Source organism: Ipomoea triloba, chromosome 2, assembly GCF_003576645.1.
Source record: "Ipomoea triloba cultivar NCNSP0323 chromosome 2, ASM357664v1".
In the NCBI taxonomy this organism is placed as follows: Eukaryota; Viridiplantae; Streptophyta; class Magnoliopsida; order Solanales; family Convolvulaceae; genus Ipomoea; species Ipomoea triloba.
The window spans coordinates 404,073-427,147 of NC_044917.1; the positions used below are offsets into that span (position 1 = coordinate 404,073).

At 35.9% G+C, this 23,075-nt stretch overlaps 4 protein-coding genes across 6 annotated transcripts; 3 read left to right on the forward strand and 1 right to left on the reverse strand.

Annotated features, from left to right (window-relative positions):
* Positions 1 to 9: 9 nt before the first annotated feature.
* Positions 10 to 6,384, reverse strand: LOC116008230. Of its 2 annotated transcripts, XM_031248669.1 has the most exons (15): positions 5,956 to 6,384; positions 5,154 to 5,550; positions 4,884 to 5,061; positions 4,628 to 4,767; positions 3,358 to 4,546; positions 3,150 to 3,250; positions 2,908 to 3,052; positions 2,654 to 2,722; positions 2,491 to 2,536; positions 2,038 to 2,414; positions 1,706 to 1,785; positions 1,404 to 1,539; positions 789 to 993; positions 617 to 699; positions 10 to 413 (listed from the first exon to the last, which is right to left on the reverse strand). In XM_031248669.1, the coding sequence occupies exons 1-15, from the start codon at positions 6,062 to 6,064 to the stop codon at positions 279 to 281; spliced, it is 3,390 nt and encodes a 1,129-aa protein (XP_031104529.1). In that variant the 5' UTR covers positions 6,065 to 6,384; the 3' UTR covers positions 10 to 278. The 2 variants fall into 2 exon arrangements, with proteins under 2 accessions (XP_031104529.1, XP_031104530.1); XM_031248670.1 differs by lacking the exon at positions 10 to 413 and having other exon boundaries at positions 617 to 715.
* Positions 6,385 to 12,802: 6,418 nt separating this feature from the next.
* Positions 12,803 to 17,529, forward strand: LOC116003909 (proline-rich receptor-like protein kinase PERK15). 2 transcript variants are annotated; one of them, XR_004094718.1, is made up of 8 exons: positions 12,803 to 13,444; positions 14,042 to 14,533; positions 14,773 to 14,859; positions 14,955 to 15,025; positions 15,596 to 15,672; positions 15,857 to 16,004; positions 16,458 to 16,642; positions 16,953 to 17,089. XR_004094718.1 is itself a non-coding variant. In XM_031243851.1 (8 exons), exons 1-8 carry the CDS (start codon positions 13,120 to 13,122, stop codon positions 17,277 to 17,279), a joined length of 1,689 nt encoding a protein of 562 aa, XP_031099711.1. In that variant the 5' UTR covers positions 12,816 to 13,119; the 3' UTR covers positions 17,280 to 17,529. The 2 variants fall into 2 exon arrangements, 1 of the variants encoding a protein (XP_031099711.1); XM_031243851.1 differs by having other exon boundaries at positions 12,816 to 13,444; positions 16,481 to 16,642; positions 16,953 to 17,529.
* A 496-nt stretch (positions 17,530 to 18,025) lies between these two features.
* Positions 18,026 to 21,194, forward strand: LOC116003917 (ras-related protein Rab7-like). Its single transcript, XM_031243860.1, has 7 exons — positions 18,026 to 18,266; positions 18,626 to 18,652; positions 18,737 to 18,836; positions 20,044 to 20,190; positions 20,279 to 20,359; positions 20,459 to 20,607; positions 20,736 to 21,194. The coding sequence occupies exons 1-7, from the start codon at positions 18,214 to 18,216 to the stop codon at positions 20,803 to 20,805; spliced, it is 627 nt and encodes a 208-aa protein (XP_031099720.1). The 5' UTR covers positions 18,026 to 18,213; the 3' UTR covers positions 20,806 to 21,194.
* A 357-nt stretch (positions 21,195 to 21,551) lies between these two features.
* On the forward strand, positions 21,552 to 22,618 carry LOC116003927. The gene is made up of 2 exons (XM_031243867.1): positions 21,552 to 21,767; positions 21,807 to 22,618. Exon 2 carries the CDS (start codon positions 21,848 to 21,850, stop codon positions 22,379 to 22,381), a length of 534 nt encoding a protein of 177 aa, XP_031099727.1. The 5' UTR covers positions 21,552 to 21,767; positions 21,807 to 21,847; the 3' UTR covers positions 22,382 to 22,618.
* Positions 22,619 to 23,075: the final 457 nt, after the last annotated feature.

Sequence of the window (23,075 nt, forward strand, 5' to 3'; positions counted from 1 at the left end):
TAAGAACACTTTCAGCAACAATTGCAACTCTTCATATAATCATATTATCATGCGTTTGCATCAATCTCGAGAACATGGCGCTTTGGAATTGTGAAGGAAACCAAAATCTATACCCCTATTTAGCCTAATGAACCTGCACTCCAAACATTTGTGGGTTGCTGTGAAGTGTAAACACAACCATGAAACTATACAGCGAGGTGAAAGTAAACCCAAAAAAAAAAAAAAACAAAACTTCCAAACTATGAAAATTCAAAATGTTTTAATCAAATGATCGTGTGCTAATCCACTCTAAGTTCTCCAAAATTCCCTTTCTCTTCACGAAACTCCCTAAACACATAATCCAGCTCAGGAAATGCAGATGACAACAGCAGCTCAACAAGATCATAGGCTAATTGCTTCAGACAAACAGATGACTGCAGACGAAAAAGGCACCATATGTTAAAGGTTGACTATAAGAGGAAGGAATGGAATATATTAGAACAAGTCAAATCTATCAGCATACTAATTAAGATGAAAGTTAAAGAAAAAAAAAATCAAATGAGGATGCTGAATGTAGTTCAACATGTGAGCATCAAGATGTGGATTTGAATTGGCAGGAATTGAAAATGATAATCACCTGAATGAAGAAATACAGATCCTTTGCACACTGTTCATATTCCTTACGACCAACAAGACCCACAATAGCAGCTGGTGCTTTATCTGGAAGATACCCTCACTGAGCTCAAAACATTTTACAAGCGAAGGACAGAATGCTGAAACAATCTAGAGGATTAGGCGAAATGGCGTACCAATCATTAGCTCATAAACTAGTTTTGCTCGTCTCTCTGCTTCCTCCTGTTGCATCTCATCTAGCTTCTGGATTTCCTCCATCTTGGGTGAAGATAGTGGAGTAGAAGGTTGGCCAGGAGATAAATTATGGGATGGACTTGCAGTGGGGACAGGTCGTTGTCTTTTTGGATGCTTTGTTATGAATATACCATCAGGCCAGAGAATCTGTACAACTCAGGAAGTCAGCAAATTCAAAACATATACATCAAGTACATAACCTTGGTTTTCAGAAGCTATGAAACTACTGCTCAAAGACTTCAAGGAACTAACACATTTTTTCATTCATATGGATAGACATAGGTGAAATCACCATAAGCCCTCACAGGTTCAACGAAAGAAATATTTAAAGTTCTTAATAGGCAACATCTATAGCTGAACTAGCTTGCTGAATTATAATTCAGTGTAATGCATTCATATAATCACTACTAAGTAAAGTTCATAAACTTCGGCAAATAAAATGATGCTCAAGAAAAGGTCAAATGTGTACTGTGCTGAAAAAAAGAAAAATTGCAATGTGGTGAATCTGTATATTTAGGAACCTGTGTGTGTGTGTGTATAATGGCATGAAACGATACCTGTTCAATGCGCTTGATTCCTGTAGCAACAACTGACCCCTGGCGTAGAAGCTGGATTTTTTCAATTAGCCAGTCATCAAATGCATCACCCATTCCCAATTGTAACACTTGTTTTGCAATCCAGAATGCCTGCCTCCTGCAATTGTTCAGAAAGTTAATTCATGCCTCAGAGAAGTTATTTGGAAAGTGACAGCTATAATCATAAAAATGAAATTTGAAAAAAAGCAACCTTAGACACGTTGAAATTCAAAAGCTAATCCCAAGATGCAAGGATTTTCAGATTTGAACATGTATTATATTACCTGATCCATCCACCATCCTGAAGCTGCAAAACAACATCCACCATGTCTAATATTGGCACACTCAAATTTGGCGGTATCCACTGCATTCAACAAGTAAACTATCAAAGTTATTATTTATTGATCACAAGCATGCTAAAATGCAAAAATAAAAATAAATAATAAAATAAATTAAATTAAATTAAACCATTAATTTAAATGAGTGAAAGCTTGAGTCAGCAAAATTCAGAAAACATGCAAAGAGTTCAATATTAAATATAATGAAACTAAGCACAGCAAAGGTTAATACAATAAAAAGATGTCTATAAACAGAATGTCCTATTGTCAGAGACTACCTCACTTGGAAGAGTTGGATCATCTGCAGTATTAACAAGCAACTCAGATGATACATGTGCAGTAGCATCACCCACTTTTACTGCCTTCTCAATTTTAGAGGAAGAAACTTTATTCTTCTGCACCATATTGTCAGAATCACTGCTTGAGTCCTCAAATGCCTTCCCATTTTCTTTGTCCGGCTTTTTTATTGGAGGTACATATTTATAATTTAATCTAGAGGCATCTACCACATGGTTAGGCTTCATCCTCACCGTAAGATCCTTGTTTCCAGCCTTAATGTACCCTCTGTTGGAGGATAGGGGATCAACCCTGGGGCCTATATTTTGCATATGTTCTTTATCCCTTTCATGTACTGATTCATCCGGATCAACTAAAACTGAAAAAGATATAAACTGGTTAAAATGAATTGGTACCAAAAAGCAGAGGACACATTATGAAAGCACATCATTTACCTGACAGTGTTTCAATGATTGACAGAGAGTTTGAGAAACTGTATGTCTGTGCAATGACGGATTTGAAAATTAGAAAAAACTCTTTTTGTTCAATAGAGAATCAACCTCAAAATAAATAAAATATATAATAATAATAACAACAACAACACTAGAGTATTTCAACCTGAGAATCAACACTAAGGAAGTCCCATACTTCAATGGAGTTGGAAATAGTTGGGTGCTGCAAAAGTTTCTGAGGGACCAGAGCATAAGGTGAAGATCAATTAGAGGTTTATGACCAAATGTAACAAACTATAAACAACACTTAAGTTTTGAAACTAGAAGTGAACAAAATAGCCCCAATTAGCAAACATCAATAGCTCCATTTAAATTATGACGTGTGAAAAGAAATATCGAGACACGGAAGGTAAAGATGACCTTCAGATACATGTCAAGCAATTTACACCGCTCCTGGATGACTGGGACATCAAGGCCAGTCGAGAAGAAATGCTTGGGTGGCAAATGAAGATTATATTCAGAGAACTCCTTGAGACGTCTATGTAGCTCCTCAAAGTGTCTAAACCTGTCAGTGGAAGAAGTAAATCAGTTACATCATAAAGCATATTGAAATGAAAAGGTTAAATCAAGATGGGAGGAAGGAACTTTCAGATCTTAAGTACCTTCTTTTTATTGACCAATTATTATTGTATGCATCTGTAACAGATATGGAATAAACAGCAAAGGTTGTTGTGCCACTCTTTACAATACTGGCACTTAATACCTGCAACAGGAAATGGAATCACAGCCTTCACTCCTTCAGACATCTAGTACCATAGCTGATAAATGAGAATGCCAAGTAAACAAGAGATGAGTAAGCAAGCTATTTACCTCACATCTTAATTTCAAAAAAGCATCTGCAATTATGGAAGTTTTTGCAGTATTAGTGTCCAAATTATGATTTTCGAATAAATTGCTTGTAGAGACAGATGATGTTGCAGTTGCTCCACTAGAAATTCTACCAGACATTTCTGCCTCAGAATCATCACTTAACTGTTCATGTTTCAGATTATCTTTAGAAGAATTCAGTATGTCGTGTCCATCTCCTGATAAGAAGCTTGTTCTTTCAATCTCTTGCCAGACATGATCTTTCTGGCTACTCAATCTAGACCTCTTCCATCCAGATGATGTCTTACTCAATCGTTTAGAATAATTTTGTCCTTTACTTCCTTTCCTTCTTGACTTTTTGCTTTCCCTACTTTCAAGTGGATGATGAATGTGAGTAACATTTCTTTTATTTTTAGCATCCCAAACTTTAACAACAGGAGAGCCAAGACCGACACTAGTTTCTTCTTCTTCAGTTGAATACGAACTGCTCCCTGGTGCATCCTCATCAGATAGCGCGTCATCATGTTCATCATCCTCCTGATAGGATGAATTAGAACTACTCAGTTTATTCCAATCACCATGACGAAAACCATTATATGTAACTGATTGTTCAGATACCCTGTTTTCTCCAACCCTTCCATTCTGCCCTGTAATTGCTTTTGAGTTGCTCACTGCTTTGGATGTGCCTATAGAACTTTGTTGTGTTGGATCAGCCACCTGTTTGTTCTCTTCTTTCCTTTTATAGTTTCTCCCTTTCGCCCACATATTATCAAAATGTTCCGGAGCCAGTGCTTCAGCCTTTCTGTGAGAAAACACATCTAGCATGTCACCCCACTCACCTCCAGAGTGATGGCGCTGAACAAGTCTTCCATCATCAGAATGAGGTTGTGTTGGCAAGTTACTCCAAGACCTTGTTGATCGTGTGTCAATTGAAAGCAATGGATCCTTTGAAAGTTCAGTTCCATTCACATCGTGCATTGCATTGTTCACCACACTATTATCAGACTGATCCTTTTTCAACTGTACAAGTTCAACACCATTAACAGAAGGATCTATAAAAGGAGAAAAATTGTCTGAAGATACTTTTGAAAATCCACTTGTCTTGGACTGGGGTTGAACTTGTGCTGCTGCAGTAACTTTTACGGTCTTCTTTGAAGAAGCCACTAGAATTTCAATCCTCTCATTAATAAATCTGTGATCAAGTTTCCAGAGATATAAAGAACAAAAGCCAAGAAAATTCAAACATGGAGACCAAAATACAAAATATATTTACCTTGGGTTAGCTAAATTTAATACAGGCCGCATTACTACACAAGCAAGAAGCTCCCTGACAATGTAGCGGAATAAAGAACATTGTAGATCCTCTGGCTTGAATGTCAATGAAATAAGTCCATCCATAAGATGCTGGAGAACCTGCAGGTACTCGAACCGAAATATATACCTAATTAACACATCCCAAGAGTATAAATATTCACAGAACAGGTAGAACTAAGGAAAGAGCAACTTGGATAATATGATGTACAGAGTACCTTGTGCTCAGCTTCAGGAGAAAATAAAGCAGGATGCAATTTGTTTTCTGCAGCCAGCACTGACTTAAGCTCCATGTCTCGCTCTTCTATGGTTAAAGATCTTGAATGTTGCTTTTCAATCTTCACCTTACAAACACGAAAAAGCTCCAAATGGCTGCATATACAATTGATGCTGTCCCTGCGCAAGCAAGCAAGCAAATGACTAGATAGCAAATACTCAATAATGAAAGGATAACTGTCAATAACATCTTCAGAACCAAAAGTGTATACCTTAATAAAAGATCTATAAGATTCACATTTTTCATTCGGCATGAAATTTCCCCCAGCACAGAATTCATAATCAGCACAAGCTCTTCTGGACCTTGCCTATCAGGAGTTATACGAGAGTACCAGAGGTCTGTTACCCACTCAGAGACTATATGTCTTGTGAACTGATCTATTGCTTCCTCCACAATAGGAGAACTCACTTTCTTCCTCCATTCAGACTTCTCATTAAGGTTTTTTGGACCCTCAACTTGTCTTCTCTGAAAATCACTATTTGCGGTGAACGATTTTCCTTTGTAATTTGCAGCTTTCCACCGTGCCTCAAAATCCAGAGATAGATAGCGAAGTAAGATAATCAAGAGAACAGCAGCAGGCAGGTTGACTAAAACTGAAGAGCTTGTCACTGTATATTAATAGAGAGATTACACAGATTCCAAAAGAAAGCAGCTTAGTTTTATATTCAAATAAGCAGTGGAAATTTTTATACAGTAAATAAACATTTAAAAAAATTAGCAATCATGATTAATAAACTGGAAATATAGCAAGCAGATTGCTCATTGAAGCTAGATTTATCTCAAATACGGTGACCTTAACGACATGTTTTGTAGGAAAGAGGCACAAAACTGAAGGTCTTTATTGTATAATCCCAGTTGTACATGTACCTAATGATATGTGCGCTGATCTTAGCTACTAAAATTATTCTGCTAGGACACGCTCCATAAAACCAAGCATATAAATAATCATTCTCAGTCAGACTAAATCAAACAAATAGCAAACGATAACTAAAGAAGAAGAGCAATAGACTCACAAGACATGAGATAGGAGAGTCCGACGACGCAAACAATGAGAAACACAATCCTCTTTTTTGCTTCCTCGGCGAGGTCCCGAACCGTCACCGCCTGCCTGTCGCTGCTCATTTCGGACCTCGACTAATCAATCAATCCTCCAACTTCTCTAAACTCTCATCAATTCAATTCAACCGCTCACTCCCTCCAAAAAACTTGGCAATTCTCATCGATTAAACAGCAGAAATCCTGCACAAATCGCGATCATTTCCAAATTCCTCTGAAATGCTAAAATCAGAATCGAAACTTCAATGATTCACTTTGATCCTCTGAGCCAGAGGCGGGTAGGTTTTCCTGTGTTTGAGAGTGCGCGTATCCGCTAAAGCTTTCTCTCTCTAAATTTTCCGGGCGAAGTGTTCAACTGAGGCGTGAATGTGTAATTTTTTGGAGAATAACTGTTGGCTCCTTTTTTGGGTTTTTAATCGGTTATTTAGGTTGACGAATATCTGACTATGGAGTAACGGGAGACGCCTGTACGTCGTCGTTCGGGCCTTGTGGCTTGTGGAAAACGAGCCATCAGCCACGGCAACAGACTTCGTGTAATGTTCGCACCCTATCCGTGCATGGAAATAAATACCCTCGTATACTTGCCCCCAATACCATCGAATACTTGCTCTTAGCAATGTTACCATTGATAAATACGTAGTATTTATCTACTTTATCCTTTAAACTTTTTGTGAATTTGTTTGTTGTTTATTTGTTTTGCAGCTAATTTCCATATGAGTTTTTTGTGGGCTTTTTTTTTTTTTTTTTTAAAGTCGAGTTGGTGCATATTTTGTGCACAAGTTGTAAATTACTAGTTTTTATTTTTATTTGGTTTTTGCTCTTTGTTTTCCTCTCTTTCATCTCTCCCCACTAAACTAACCAAAAAAAAAAACAAACCTTTATCAAGATTGCTCTAACAAAATAATAAGATTAAGTTTGAATATCATGACATAACATAATATTCAAAAATGATAAAATAAAGAATAAAATATTACTATTAGCTTTGGAATATGGACCAAATACCATGACATGCATTGACCATTTTCGTGGTGGCCTGGGCATGCCTACACATTTTCCAAGTTGTGGGCTGGGCCCTGGGGCATGGACTACAAACTCATATTCTATGTAGTGAGTATAACTTTCAAGGTCCCATTGGCATAGTTAATGTATGAATAATATTTTATACTAATGTTCATTTTTCTATATGTAATGGTAATCATTTTATTTGAATCTTCTTGATTTGAGGTATGCTTAATACACTAACTATTGATTTGTAGTTGATCACAGAAATATTATTAATATACATGATTATACTGAATATAATCAATATTAATATCAATTATCATGATTATACTATATACAATGTGTGCGTGTGCACAAGTGTAAGGTGATGACATCTCTTTGTCCCTGCATCCATGCTCGCGGCTACAAAAAAATTATCTATTCAACCCTTTATCTAATTTTTGAAAGAGTTTTATTCTCCACCAACGATGCACGAATAACCTATCATATACATTGCATGATGAATGGACAATGTTTTGTGGTGCGATTGCGGTGGGTTTTCCATAGATTGGAAGGCTAAAGTCAATGTGCGAGAAGTCATAAGCTAACTTAAGGTTAGGGTGGATTGGTTTCACGTGGAGATTGATTGTTTGCAAGTTGTGAATGAGATCCACGAGGAAGTGCCCGGAGAGTGAAACATTTGAAAGGATAAGTTGATTTAGTTTTGTGATATTCAATCCACGGTCATTTAAACGGTATGTAAATCATGCCGCCCATTTAATTGGTAAATAAACCCTTATTTAGCTAATTGCATGGAGTTACATGTCATTCCACAATGATTTATTCATGATGCTATGTATTATGATTTATATCACTAATGAATTGTCTTATTATTATTATTATTATTATCTATACTATTAATAAAAACAATATCCTTAGTTTTAACTTCCCGCCCAAAACAGACCTATAATATTATGGTTTGTGTAATATTGTAAAATATGGTAATACAATTCCTATCTCTAATACAATTGTAAATTAAAATAGAATTCCTAATAAAATATATTCTTCCCTACGTTCCTATTTATAATACAATTCTAGACTTGAATTACTAATGGTAGTAATTCAGTATATATATTTCTCTCCAATGCAATCTATACTATTAATAAAAACAATATCTTCAGTTTTAACTCCCCCCAAAACAGACCGATAGTATTATGGTATGGTTTGCGTAATATTGTAAAAAATATGAAAATTCGGCATAATTCAACCCGCAAGGCCAACCAATTTTATGAACGACATTCGTGCATGCAGTTGTCGGCGCACGAGTCAAGCCTTTTTAAGTTCATTTTGGGATTTCATTTGCACCCCCCCTGTGCGCGAGAGAGAGCCTCTATGCTATAAAATTCAATAAGCCTTAGAAAAACTCTTGTATAAGTAGTGGTGCAAACCACTTCTCAAACCAATGTGGAACAAAAGTTACTTGAAAGGTTTTTCTCTAAATTTTTCTAACTCAAATGGGTCAACTTTAAGAACCAATTTCTCATTCACTCATTATCAGTTTTGATTAAAATATAATTTCTAATAAAATATATTCTTCCATACGTTCCTATTCGTAATACAATTCTAGACTAGAATTACTAATGGTTATAATTCAGTATATATATTTCTCTGCAATGCAATCTATACTATATTAATAAAAACAATATCCTCAGTTTTAACTTCCCGCAAAAACAGACCTACAGTATTATGGTTTGCGTAATATTGTAAAATATGGTAATACAATTCCTATCCCTAATACAATTGTAAATTAAAATAGAATTCTTAATAAAATATATTCTTCCTACGTTCCTATTCGTAATACAATTCTAGACTATAATTACTAATGGTAATAATTCAGTATATATATTTCTCTGCAATGCAATCTATACTATTAATAAAAACAATATCCTCAGTTTTAACTTCCCGCCCAAAACAGACCTATAATATTATGGTTTGCGTAATATTGTAAAATATGGTAATACAGTTCCTATCCCTAATACAAATTGTAAATTAAAATAGAATTCTTAATAAAATATATTCTTCCTACGTTCCTATTCGTAATACAATTCTAGACTATAATTACTAATGGTAATAATTCAGTATATATATTTCTCTGCAATGCAATCTATACTATTAATAAAAACAATATCCTCAGTTTCGCCCAAAACAAACCTATAATATTATGGTTTGCGTAATATTGTAAAATACGGTAATACAATTCCTATCCCTAATACAATTGTAAATTAAAATAGAATTCCTAATAAAATATATTATTCCCTACGTTCCTATTCGTAATACAATTCTAGATTAGAATTACTAATGGTAATAATTCAGTATATATATTTCTCTGCAATGCAATCTATACTATTAATAAAAACAATATCTTCAGTTTTAACTCCCCCCAAAATAGACCGATAGTATTATGGTATGGTTTGCGTAATATTGTAAAAAATATTAAAATTTGGCATAATTCAACCCGCAAGGCCAGCCAATTTTCTGAACGACATTCGTGCATGCAGGTGTCGGCGCACGAGTCAAGCCTTTTTAAGTTCATTTTGGGATTTCATTTGCACCCCCCTGCGCGCGAGAGAGAGCCTCTATGTTATACAATTCAATAAGCCTTAGAAAAATATTGTATAAGTAGTGGTGCAAACCACTTCTCAAACCAATGTGGGACAAAAGTTACTTGAAAGGTTTTTCTCTATATTTTTCTAACTCAAATGGGTCAACTTTGAGAACCAATTTCTCATTCACCCATTATCAGTTTTGAGCGTACAATATATCAATCTTTTCGTCTAACTACGAAGAACACGAATCCACTTTGACCCGACCCAAATCGAAAGTGGACCCCACATATATTTGTACCACAATATTGCCAGTAAAATGCCATTTTATGCTAATATTTTTCCAACAGTTATTTGTCCAGAGAATATCAACGTGTTGAAGGAAGAAGATGATATATAGTGAAGGGCAATATCATCTTCACTATATATCATCTTCTTCCACCAACACAACGCTATACGGTCAACCAACAATTACTCAACTGATTATCCCATTACTCCAATGTAAATTTTTCTCTAATATAGTTATACTTACTGAATATCAATATATAAGTGTACCTCAAGATCTTGCAATAACTAACCGACAAGTAATTAAATTAATGAATATGATGCAATAATGTAAATTATCTACCTATTGCATTTATACACTTATTTTAGAACACTGAATTTTTGTGATATTTGTTGCATGCAAGGAAGACTCATACTATAATTGCATTTATACACTTATTCATACTCATATTCGATGTTATAATTTATATAATTGTATATCGATTCAAATATTTCTTAAAATATTATAACAAATTCATTCCGTGCAACGCACGGGTGAAAATACTAGTTATTTTTAAAATAAATACTTTTCATCTTTTGTTTTTTAGACATTGGTTGGTTCCTTGATCTAATTAAATATGTTTTTTTTATTAATGTTTTATATTTTTCTAATTCACTAGTTTTACATAAAATTGAATAAATTATACAGTTACTAAATGGGCTCTTGATACATCAATTCCATTGAAAGAACATAATCATTTTTAATATCGTTATTGGTTGTGCTAAATGTATTTTTAAAAACAAGGTTACAATGTATGTTTTAAGAAGCATTTACGTTTAGTTACAAAATCTATCTTAATTGAATACAAATATAGGTAGATGATCGTTGATTAAAACAAATGATAAAAATATATACAAATTTGAACATATTGTTAATATTTTATTGTGATGGGAGTGAAAGATGATAGATTATTAGATGGAAATGCAAGTAGGGTACCACATGATTTGCTTGGTTGGCCATGGGGAAGATACACCTGGAGTACTCATTTCAAGACCCCATTAGCACTTTCTTTCATTCTTGGAAAAACTAGACCCCATTACACATGGAATTGGATGAGAGAAGTTATAAATCATGAATGCACCGTGGACATGTTTATGTCACTTAGATATTATTGTTATTTATTGATGTAAACAGGCATAAATAGTCGCCAGTATAGATGAATATTAAAGTATTGTTATTTATTGACGTGTACTCTTGTCCCTTAAGAGAGGTCGGGAGTTCGAACCCTTTCTTGTGTAGAAAAACCAATCTGACTAGCACTTTGCCTTTTAATTGAGCCGGCTTGGTGACTAGCACTTTGCCTTTTAATTGGGTCGGCTCGGTGCGAATGAGGATTAGTCTGAGTATGGTACAAGCTTAAAAGTATTTCATATAGTTAGGCCTTATTCAGGACACCTCATGGTCTAACAAAAAAAAACAAAGTATTGATTATTTTAGTCAATGATTTGCAAAAACCTTTTTTTTTGTACGTGAATAGTAAATTGAAGAAAAAAAAAAAAGAGAAAAAAATCTATATCACTGAACTTGGTGAATGTGTAAAATTGAGTAATTTAACTAAAAACACGTGTAACTATACCATCAAATAAATACACATCTACGTTTTTACATTTTTTACGAGTTACCAACATATTTTCGGTAATAATTGTTTAGTTATTTAGTTGCGTAAAATTAATCAAAATTCATTTAAACTAATCAAAATTGGATTATCATAAATTTCAATTTTAGTAAAACCAACATATCACCAAATCTAAATACCTACTGCCAAATTAATCGATCAAAAAGTTCTCAATTAATTATATCCGGTTAACTAATTTAACCAAAATTACACAAACCAAACCAACAAAAGAGAGACAATTATTCATGTGACCAAATATAAACAATAACATTTCTATTACACACCAAAAATACATGCAATGTCCGTGCATCATCTTGCATGAAAACACAGTATGTACAAGTGTACAACAGTACAAGTTTCTCTTAATTATAAACTTTACCAGACAATTATGTAGTTTTTTATTTTATTTTTATTTTTTAATAACTCAAGTTTATTGGCATTATCTGATTATATCCTAGATTGTGTGAACATGTTGGGGTCTATGAGCTTGAGGAGATAAATTAACCTAATTTACTTTCAAAACTCAACAATTAGTTAATCGTGCCAAAGACCTTGTGGTCAAGCGGCACCCGGTGTACACTCCCATGTGGAAGGGAGTGGGTTTGAGCCTCAGTGGAGGCATCTGTTGACTCTTTATGCTTCGGTAGGTTGAGAAAGTAGTTATGAACAGATACTACATTGTAATCGAGTCAATAGAACTCAAAAAAAAAAAAACACAAAATCGTAGACTTTTACATACGTACAAAGAGTTTAATTTAAACCCAAACACTCAATATTTGTGGTAGGAATCAAAACCAAAAATAATTTAAGTGATGGAAAATAGCTGTACAACTTGGACAAGTTTCAGTGGTTGTTCACCAAATCAGAAGAACCTTTTACAAGCAACCATACTCTCACGTGCCTCCAATCTTTGTCTGTCGTTTTATTTATATTATTAAAAATTATTTTTATGTACAGATTCATAATTGTTGAAAACAATAAAGATTAATTTTGGCGATTTTAATATGTATTTTTAATTGTCAAATATCTTGTGCTCAGTTAGCGCTTTTGTCTCACCTGTGGTGGGAGAAAGTATATTGAACAAATTCTATCTTGTAATAGAATTGATAGTACTCAAAAAAAAATTATGTATTTTTTATTTGTGTTTTTTTTTTTTGGAAATGGAAATCATAAAATGGATAAAATGTGTGGCTATGCAGACGTATAATGTATAATGTAGGTCGAATCCGAAGTGGTCGGCTTTGATTCATCGTAGAAGGAGGAAAAATCCAGTTGTGTGTAAAAGGAATGTTGATTCATAAATGGGAATCGACGCGCTGATTTTTGTCCGTGGCGCTACGGCCGAGACAACGGTGTCGTTTTACGTTCGGTCATTTTCCATATCATCTTCTTCGCTGCTACTGTTCACGTTGCTCTCCATGTGTTGAAAAGCTGCGTTCTGCGTTCAAAATTCTTTCTTTTCGTCACTTTCTATACAGTCCAGCCAACCCCAACAAAGTATAATTAAAGTACGGAGAAAACGGAAAGGTAAAAGCGATTGCATTTGAGAATCTCCGCCGCTTATCTCGCCGGAAATTTATACAGCGAAGCTTTTCCGATGTCTTCGGATGATCCGGCGGGCGGGCAGGCTCCGCCTCCAATGCTGCTGCCCGATAACCCAATTAGTCCGGGGAACGCCACGGCCGCTCCGCCGCTTACTGACAGCCCGCCTGCTCCGCCGCCGCCGCCGCCGGGGGCAAACGGGAGCTTCACGGCCATTCCTCCCCCATCGATATCGAGTAACAACCAGGTAAGGATGGCGCTCCTAATCGGAATAGGCATAGGTGGGCTTATTATGCTTGTGTGCGTGGGCATTTTCGTGTTCTGGTACAAGAGGAGAAAGAGGGCTCTTGGTTTATATGGTTCTGAGCAAGGCCCCAAAGGTGAGATCTTTATCGTTATTTTTAGTAAAAGATTGGATTTTTAGGTTTAGCAAATGCTTCACCTTACTATCTGCTCTACTAGAATGTCTGCTGGCATTAATTTGTTGTTAAATTGCACTAACAATTTTAATTTAATTGGAGTAGGACATGCTGTTTGTCTTTCTCTCCTTAACCACTAGTATTAGTACTTAATTATAATAATAACAGATGTCAAAGTAGCCAAATGGCTTGAATTTGTACCAGATTTGTATAGTTATGTTTATTTTATACATATTAATCACATGTTCCAATGTGTGCTATTTTGGATTATTGTCATTGGCTCAATTTGATGTCTAAGATCTATTTCAGTTTGGAGAATCATAACTTGCATAAACACTGCAATCAGAGTAGACCTCTTCAAAGCATGAACAAGATAGACACACATAATATCATAATGTCATATGTTGTATTTTTGCATTCTTTGAGGTTGAGCTCATGTTAGTCTCAGTAACATTGAAATTAATACTCTAACAGTAGAGACTTGTTTGCTTACAGATTTTCTGTGGTTTGTTTCTTTTGGCCTTCAGAGATATTTACTAATGCTTGTTTCGTTCTTAGATTACCCTTTTTCAAGCCAGTCACATAATTGGCCATCAAATGTACCTCCATCATCGAACAACACAGTTGGAATGTCACAAAAGCTTTCTGCTGAACCTGGCATTGTATCAACTTTCCAATCTCAATTGTCTCCAGTTGATCCTCCGTCTTCACAACAAACCCCTAATGTGGGCGCAAGTTGCTCAAAATCTACTTTCACATATGAGGAATTAGCAATTGCAACAGATAACTTCTCCAATACCAACCTTCTTGGTCAGGGTGGTTTTGGATATGTTCACAAAGGAGTGCTTGGTGATGGAAGAGAGGTTGCGATTAAGAAACTAAAAGTTGGTAGTGGACAAGGGGAGCGCGAATTTCAAGCAGAGGTGGAAATTATTAGCAATGTTCATCATTTTCACCTTGTTTCACTTGTGGGCCATTGCATTTCTGGGGCTCAGAGGTTGCTAGTATATGAGTTTGTTCCAAACAAAACTTTGGAGTTCCACTTACATGGTTAGTACACTATCTCTGAAGAAGGGAAGAGTTTGGATTTCTAGATTTTGAATAATAATTCATTAATTTCTAGCTTCTACTGAGGTACCCTCACATAAAAGTTTGAGTTTCAATGTTTTTTCCTTCTAATAATTCAGAGGCATTGATATAGTAGACTCTTTTGGTATCCCTATATGCAATGATATCTCTACATTTTTCATGTGACTCTTCATAAAACTCTAGGTGAAAACATTTTTCAGGGAAGGGGCTGCCTCCAATGAGTTGGGAAATAAGGATGAGAATCGCTTTAGGTTCTGCCAAAGGACTGGCTTATTTGCATGAAGACTGTGAGTTTCAAAATCCTACGCTTCTTAGCAATAAATTTTATTGTGTATATATATATTTTTGTTTATTGTAGTATTGAATTTTGTTGATTTTGCAGGTCGTCCCAAGATCATACATAGAGACATCAAGGCTGCCAATATTCTTCTAGACAACAATTTTGAGCCTAAGGTGGAGTCATAAACATGTATCTACACTCAAATTTTTATGTGCATGTATTATGTATATACATTGACGAAGTTTTTGGTCATCTATAACATGTTTTTCTTTGATTGCTTTACAGCCTTTACTCACACTGGCTTTTACTGAATACTGACACTAATCCTCTCAAGTGCATTAGAAGAAATCAGAAGTTTAGTTTTTGTATTATGTGTGTGGGTTGATTAGAATGAATTAATGTAAGTGTGTGAAACTATCCTTCCAAAAAAGAAAGAATACATATTTGCATTGTTTATGAGTTTGACAGGAAATACAAAATGCAAATCTATTAGTTGTTTATGAAAGCAGGAAGTTTGTGCATTATGAGAAATCAAAAGTTCAGTTTCTATATTGATTATTGCTTTACAAGTCATTCCCACCCAGCATGATAAAATATTTTTGTGAACATGCAATTGTCTGGTCTTGGTGAAAATTTGAATCCTTTTACTTGATATTACTGGACTATATACTGTGTTTTTTTTTGGGCATGATCATGCTAAGATTTTTCTTGATCACGAACTTTGGTATTAATTCTTTATTCAGGTGGCGGATTTTGGTCTTGCTAGGTTGAATCCTGATGCTGATACTCATGTCTCTACACGAGTAATGGGGACTTTTGGGTAAGATGCATTTCTTCTTCATTAGAGCTGCTTCCTTCCTGTTGTTCTGTTGATTAATCTGTTTTGGCTGCGGTTGCCTCAAATTGCTTGCGTTTTAATGTTTTATTCTGTCTGAATCTCCTGTATTATTACTTTCATCTTCATTATTGCTTACTTATCATTCACGAACATCTACCTCTTGCAGATATTTAGCTCCTGAGTATGCTCTTACAGGGAAACTGACTGAAAAGTCAGATGTATTCTCCTTTGGAGTCATGCTTTTGGAGCTGATTACTGGGCGGCGACCGATTGATAAAGCTCAATACTACCTTGATGATAACATTGTCGATTGGGTAAGTCTTCTTTACAGGTTTATTATTCCAAAGTTTAAAACTTTTGAATTGATGGCGTCTGCAATGAATACTCTCTTAATTTTTGTCACACATTATTGAATTGGACTGGAGTCAAATGGTACGCGAGTCGCGACTTACTTGATGTGTATTTTAAGGGTATCTTGAGCCATTTCTCTATGCTTAGCTTGTTGCCTTGTTGTCCTGAATCTGAGAAGGTTGAACATATTTTAGCTGTGTTGCTTAGATGCTTTTACCTACAAGGAATACAGATACTTTGACGGGTCTTATTATCAGTAAATAAGTTTTGGTTTTTGTATGGACTTAATGTAGCCCATCACTGTAATACATAGTTGGCTAACGTGTAGTGAATAAAGGGCTTCTTTCTTTCTTTATTTCTTCTTCTTCTTTTATTTTCAATTATTAATTGCAAAATCTGGAAACGTATTTGGGAAGGTGACACATTTTCATGAGTTTAGGCAAGACCTTTACTGTCACAAGCATTGGATGATGGCAACTTTGAGGCTCTTGCTGATCCAAATTTAATGAAAAATTATGACTCCACGGAGATGACCCGAATGGTTACTTGTGCTGCTGTCTGCGTGCGCCATTTGTCACGGCGTCGGCCTCGGATGAGTCAGGTATCGTTAATTCTTCTATTATCTCATTTGCCCAAACCAGAGTTAGTACATAGTGATTTTATTAGTCGTGAAGTTTCAATCGTCTTTGTGTTTGTTATGTTCACAGTACCCGGCTGCTATCTGACGAAATGTATGCCTCGTAAAATGACTTGAAAACATAAATTGTTGTTTTTAATTCTTCTAGTTGATCCAACAGACATGCAAATCAGAACATCATGTAAAAGAATTGGCATTTTTCACTTTGTAGAGTTCCTGCATTTCATAAGGAACACGTTTAATCCTCCTTGTACTGCAACTTTTTCTGAGGCAGATAGTTCGAGCTTTAGAAGGAAACTTACCAGCGGATGATTTAATCGGGGGAGTTAGACCTGGACACAGTGGGATTCAAGAACCCTTTGGAAGCTCGGATTATGACTCGACACAGTACAAAGAGGACTTGGAGAAGTTCAGGAAGATGGCGTTAGAAACCCAGACACATAATTCCAGCGAATGCAGCGGCCCAACCAGCGAGTTTGGTCCTCATCCTTCTGGCTCGAGTAGCGAAGGCTTAAGAACAACCCAAGAGACGCAACCCGGTACTGAAATCCGACGAGGAACCACTCCAGAAGTGAGAGAAATAGAAATCCAAGGAAGTTGAATTGGGACCATGAATGAAACATGAGAAACTGACTAACCTTAGATAGGATTTCTTGATGTTTGGCATTGCAATGCCATTCTGTTCATAGTTGTCTCAGGTAGGCATTATTGTGCCGCCATCTTGTTTGTTGTTCAATGATTATTTGAACCTTAAAATTGGATCCAGTGTAAGTGTAACAAATATGTCTGACATTAAGAAATTTTCACTTCTGCTCTCTGCATATTATTGTGTTAGATTATATATTTCAGTCGATATCGATTCCTTTTATACATAGTACAATTGTGTATACCAACATGATTGTTTCAAGTCTTTTGAGTTGATTAACTAGTTAAGTTATATTTCGGGAATAATTAGTTTGGTTCATGTGAGGGGTCGGGAGTTCTGTCCAACATAGTGATTAATTTTCTCGATGAATTGTTGGCACCTCTATTAGGTGAGACAGTTGACCTGAATAAATTATGTTTTTGTGTGTAAATTTACAAATTACACACACACACAAAATACTCAGTATAATTTACACTAGCAAACGTTATATGATGAGTTCAATAAAAAAGTATTAATAAAAATTAAACATATAATCAGTACGGGAATCATATTTTATCTTTTTAGTATTTTTTTTTTTCGAAATTATGTGGGGTATTTCTAAAAATGAAAGAAGTATTGGGACCCACGACAAGCCAAGTACATAAGAATCTTACAAGAAACCGAATCCCCTCTAAGCTGTCTTTCGTTGCAAAATTTCCAACTGCGCTCCAGCAGTCAAGCTACGGCCACCTGATTCCTTGACTGGTGTTTTTTTGGTCTATAATTAATTAATTATTTATAATTTTAAAAAAAGGAGAAAAAATGCATTCATAAAGTCAACAGGCTCTCCCTCCCCAGCGTCCTCTCAGTTGATCGCAAGAAGATTTTGGAATTCTAGTCGCCGGAGAGAATGGCATCTCGAAGGCGTACACTTCTCAAGGTCATAATCCTCGGTGACAGCGGGTACTTTTTTCTTTAATTCCTGACAAAATTAGATTGCTTTATGAGCTTTCCTATGTTGTTTCATTGTCTATAAGATTTCGGACGATGAAATGTTTCTAAAAAAAAAGAAGAAATATAAAAATCCAAACTTTGACACTTTTCTGTTCTGTTTTAGCTTTCTAGTCTAGTAATATAAATATGGAAGCTTTGGCTTTTTGTCTTGTAAATCTTAATTTGGAAAGAGACAAAATTTATGGAATTGGCTAAACTAAACAAATGGTGCATGGATGTTGAAGCATCATAGTTATGTGGATTGATGATTTTTTTTTGTTGTTGGGTTTATAACTAACTAGAAACTGTACTGTTTGGTTTCTGTGTAGGGTGGGGAAGACTTCTCTGATGAACCAGTAAGCTAAGATGCATTCCTTGTTTCAAGTTGGTTCTGATTTCTGTGTCTTGTAATACATTGTCTCTTATGTGATTGGTTTTAGGTATGTGAATGGTAAATTTAGCCATCAATATAAAGCCACCATTGGAGCTGATTTCTTGACAAAAGAGGTTGAGTTTGAAGATAGATTGTACACGTTGCAGGTCAGACTTAATTCACTACTTCACAAGTTTAAACGTCTCTGTTTCCGTTCTTATATTTCCCTTTCATTAGTCGATCAAGGCTTGTTTATGCACCTCTTAGCATTAGAACATTCTCTTTGGCTTTTCATTCATAGTCCACACCAGTTATTTGCTACATTCCATCTTTGGCAGTTGTAGATACCAGGCTCATCATCTAGATGGTTCTTGAGTTTTTTTTGTCTTCTATATATTCTACTTGAAGTACTCGAGCTCCCAAAATAAATGTGCATTTATTGAGTGGACACCAATATTGTTCTTTCATGATCTGTAGGCTTGGGTCATAAGGTGTAAAGTATGATTAATTGTGCAAAGGTAGGGTACTTAAAGGCCATTGTTACTTAAACTTGATTTGCAGCATGTTTACACGAATATTAGAAATGTCAATTAGTCTTTCACAGTTGGTGTAACTACTCTGATCTTGATGTAAAAGTTAATGCATTTTCTATTATATTTTGCCTTCTTGGAATGGGTCAATTACTTCAATAAGCCATCTACAAGGAAAACATCTGATAGGCAAAGGCTGCGACTACGACTTAAACGCTAACACAAATATTAGCATGTTCAATGAGTCTCTCACAGTTGGTCTAACTACCCTTGATGTGAAATTTAGTGCATTTTATATTTTGACTTCTAGCAATGGTTCAATAATCAATAAGCCATCTATAAACAGTGATGAATGATTAAAATTTATATTCCTCAAGGAAAAAAATCTGATAGGCGAAAGCTGTGCCTACTTAAACACGATAACACAAATGTTAGCATGCATGCTCAATTAGTCTTTCACAGTTGGTCTAACTACCTTTGATGTGAAATTTTATGCATTTTCTATTTTGCCTTCTGGGAATGCTTCAATAAGCCATCTGAAAAGTGAAAACAGTGATGAATGATTGACAATAATATTCGTCAAGATATTGTTTATTTTATTTTGTTTTCTTGAATTTCAGTACTCCAAATCACGCACTCTTGATGTTTTACAATACAATTAATCTGCAGCCCTTGAAAATGGTGTTGAGAATATTGTATCGTGTTTTATCGAACTGTGCTGTTAAAAAAAAAAGAAGAAAGAATGAATGCCTTATCGTATAAGTAAAAACGACCATATTCGTGGATGACTATTCATGCATGTTCTCCTCTAATTAATGGACTTGGCAATCATTTGTTGCCTTAGATATGGGATACAGCTGGGCAGGAAAGGTTTCAAAGCCTTGGAGTGGCGTTTTACAGAGGAGCTGATTGCTGTGTTCTAGTTTATGATGTCAATGTCTCGAAATCTTTCGAGAATCTTAACAACTGGCGGGAAGAGTTTCTAATTCAGGTCACAGTCCACATATATCAATTTCTTTGGCATCTTCTTATGCCTGCAATAAATAGCTGATATAGTACCGTTTGTCGTTACTGTCCAGGCCAGTCCCTCGGATCCAGAAAACTTCCCATTTGTTGTTTTGGGTAATAAGATGGATGTTGATGGTGGAAATAGCCGGGTGGTAAGTTCCTTACGTCTCTTCTAAACGAATATGCTCAATTAGTCGTCTCATCTTAATGTCTTTTTGCTAAAGAAAATACAAGTCACTCTTGGGCTGCAGGTATCCGAGAAAAAGGCTAAGGCATGGTGTGCCTCTAAAGGCGATAATATACCTTACTTTGAGACATCTGCAAAGGAAGGATTTAACGTGGAAGCGGCTTTCCAATGTATAGCCAAAAATTCCCTCAAGAAGGAACCCGAAGAAGATATGTGAGTATTCAATTCAAACATCTTATCAAAACCATTACAGAATTCTCTATCTAGTTACCATATATATGCATTTTTTAGCAGCAATGTTCAACAGAGTTGTGAGTGGTCCATTGTTTATCGTGACATAGGTATATCCCGGACACCATAGATGTCGCGAGGGGACATCAACAGAGATCAACGGCAGGATGCGAGTGTTGAAATATGCTCTTAATTGTTGCAACAAATATGGCTTTTCTGGCTTTCAAAAAAAAAATATGGCTTTTCTGTGCATCATTGTGTTTGTTTCTGCATTCTCAACCTTAGTGTAAACACATGAGGATGATGATAGCTTGTTTTCTTTTTCGTCTTTCTTTTCACACCATAGAATTATTAGCTTAAGTGGTGGATCCTGTCCAAACAATGATGGCTCTATATACAATTGTTCATTTTGCCATGTGATGATTTTCACTGTTCTGACATGGTGACCCCACACGGTTCATTGCTGTGGTCCAGATAGGCCAGTACAGTCGTACCATTGAAAGGGATTCAACGTCGAACAGTCTTCTTATCTTTACAAAAATAAAAGATTGAGTATCTAATTTGGTCCATTGATTATTATGATTTTACTATTTTGGTCATCAATTTTCAAATTTGTTCAATTCCATGATAATTATGTAATTGTGAATCAAAATACAATTTTAATCATTAATATTTAACATATACTTTGAGTGGTCAAGCATCTTGTGCTTAGATGACATGTAGTGACTCTCCCATGTTAGAAGTTATGAGATCAAGTGACTCTTTATGTTTCAATAGGTTAAAAAAAATAATAGAGTCAATAACATTCAAAAGAAAAAAAAAAAAACAAAAAAAAAACATAGACTTTAAGAGCAGCATAACAATGGTTTTTGCCACGTTTTCGGAACAGTTACCAATTTTCAATTATTGATAACATTTTCTAGTTAGTCTTCCTTATTTATTTTGATGTCTTTTCGAGTTATTCATAAATTTAATGACGAGCAATGAGGCGGCAGTGTCGCCGTGTCGGTGGGGACTGGGGAGACGGATTAATCATTGACATACGCGCCCTCTGGAATGAGTGCCACGCGTCAATTGCAATCATATCTAGGAAGGGCAGTACTGGAAACAAAAAATTTTCACTATGACTATGACGCCCAGGCCCAGCCTACAGTCTGCTGTTTTTCTACGGGGACGATAACCGATTCTAGGGCACGAGAGATCAGAGATCTAGAATTCGAATATGGAGGCAACCGAGGAAGGGTTGCTAGATAAAATCCGGCCACCGAGGCTAGAAGACGCCGGCCTCGAAGATTGTGCGCTGCCGCCGGAGTCAATCAAAGAGGCATTCCTCAAGGCCGCGAGCGCCGTGCGGTCGATCATTTCCACATCGGACGACGAAGCCGAAGACAGTTGCGTGGACGATCCGTGGCCGCGCACCGGAGATTCACCCGATTCGCTCGTCGGAATCACGGAGGGAGTCGACGGCGGTCCAGGCAGCTGCGTCACCGAGAAGCCAGCCGGTGCCGGCGGAGTTCCTGAAGTTGCCGGCGACGAGGTGGTTGTAGCCGGTGCAGGCGGAAACGAAGATAAAACGGATGCACTGGTGGCACCGGATCTGCCCTGCGGCGGCGGAGCGTGCGTTGACGGATTAGAAGGATTGAAGATCGGAGAAAAGGCGAAAAATTCAAGCAAAAAATCGGTAAATGCGGATGAAGATGACGATGATGATGAAAAGACTGAAAAACCAATCATAGTTGAAGGTGGTTATGCATAGTAAACCACGTCATTTCACATAATTTGCACTCTAGACTTTATTAAATGCTTAAATGTAGATGAGACCTCCATTCATCGTCCTCTTAATCTTCATGCCCTACCAGCCCACCCTTCGAATCTCATCTCGCTGTAGTAGTTGTACGACTTGTCTTGTAAGTTGAGCTAATCCATTAGTGATGTTGACTTTCTTCCATATCCATTTCTATAATTCTATCATTTCTATGTGCTGCGTTGAGTTGATGGATGGATTGATCTGTATCACTATCTACTATCTAGTGGTGGTTGCAACCTTAACCTCCACAATATATATATAATACCATGTCTTTAACCTTAACACGTAATCTAATTCCTTGAGTACACCTGCGTAATTTAGACATTAAAATGATCACGCATATAACTAGGAGCGGAGTCAGAAATTTAATCTCATCTAATGAGAAGAAAGATTAAAATAAGACCTTTACTATACCATATACATATTTAACCATCTAAGTTACTTCATCTTTGAACAATTTATATCTATATTATTTACTTGTATCTAAAAATTACTCTATATATATATATATATACAAGGTCTTTATATATAAGGATGAAGAAGAGGAGTAACTGGCCACATTGCCTCCATACTAGATCGGTCTATGCATACTGCGAATGTAACAATAAAATTAAAGATGGTCCCCGTTTTTAAGAGCTATCTT

Bases quoted from the DNA above. Each gene is read 5' to 3' on its own strand.
- LOC116008230 (XM_031248669.1), bottom strand. From the start codon at position 6,064: ATGAGCAGCGACAGGCAGGCGGTGACGGTTCGGGACCTCGCCGAGGAA. The intron at 4,768-4,883 runs GTACTCTGTACA...GAGTACCTGCAG, and splicing joins CTCCTGAAGCTGAGCACAAG to GTTCTCCAGCATCTTATGGA. The intron at 4,547-4,627 runs GTAAATATATTT...ACTTGATCACAG, and splicing joins TTAAATTTAGCTAACCCAAG to ATTTATTAATGAGAGGATTG.
- LOC116003909 (XM_031243851.1), top strand. From the start codon at position 13,120: ATGTCTTCGGATGATCCGGCGGGCGGGCAGGCTCCGCCTCCAATGCTG. The intron at 14,534-14,772 runs GTTAGTACACTA...AACATTTTTCAG, and splicing joins TTTGGAGTTCCACTTACATG to GGAAGGGGCTGCCTCCAATG. The intron at 16,005-16,480 runs GTAAGTCTTCTT...TCATGAGTTTAG, and splicing joins ATGATAACATTGTCGATTGG to GCAAGACCTTTACTGTCACA.
- LOC116003917 (XM_031243860.1), top strand. From the start codon at position 18,214: ATGGCATCTCGAAGGCGTACACTTCTCAAGGTCATAATCCTCGGTGAC. The intron at 18,653-18,736 runs GTAAGCTAAGAT...GATTGGTTTTAG, and splicing joins AAGACTTCTCTGATGAACCA to GTATGTGAATGGTAAATTTA. The intron at 18,837-20,043 runs GTCAGACTTAAT...TTGTTGCCTTAG, and splicing joins ATAGATTGTACACGTTGCAG to ATATGGGATACAGCTGGGCA.
- LOC116003927 (XM_031243867.1), top strand. From the start codon at position 21,848: ATGGAGGCAACCGAGGAAGGGTTGCTAGATAAAATCCGGCCACCGAGG.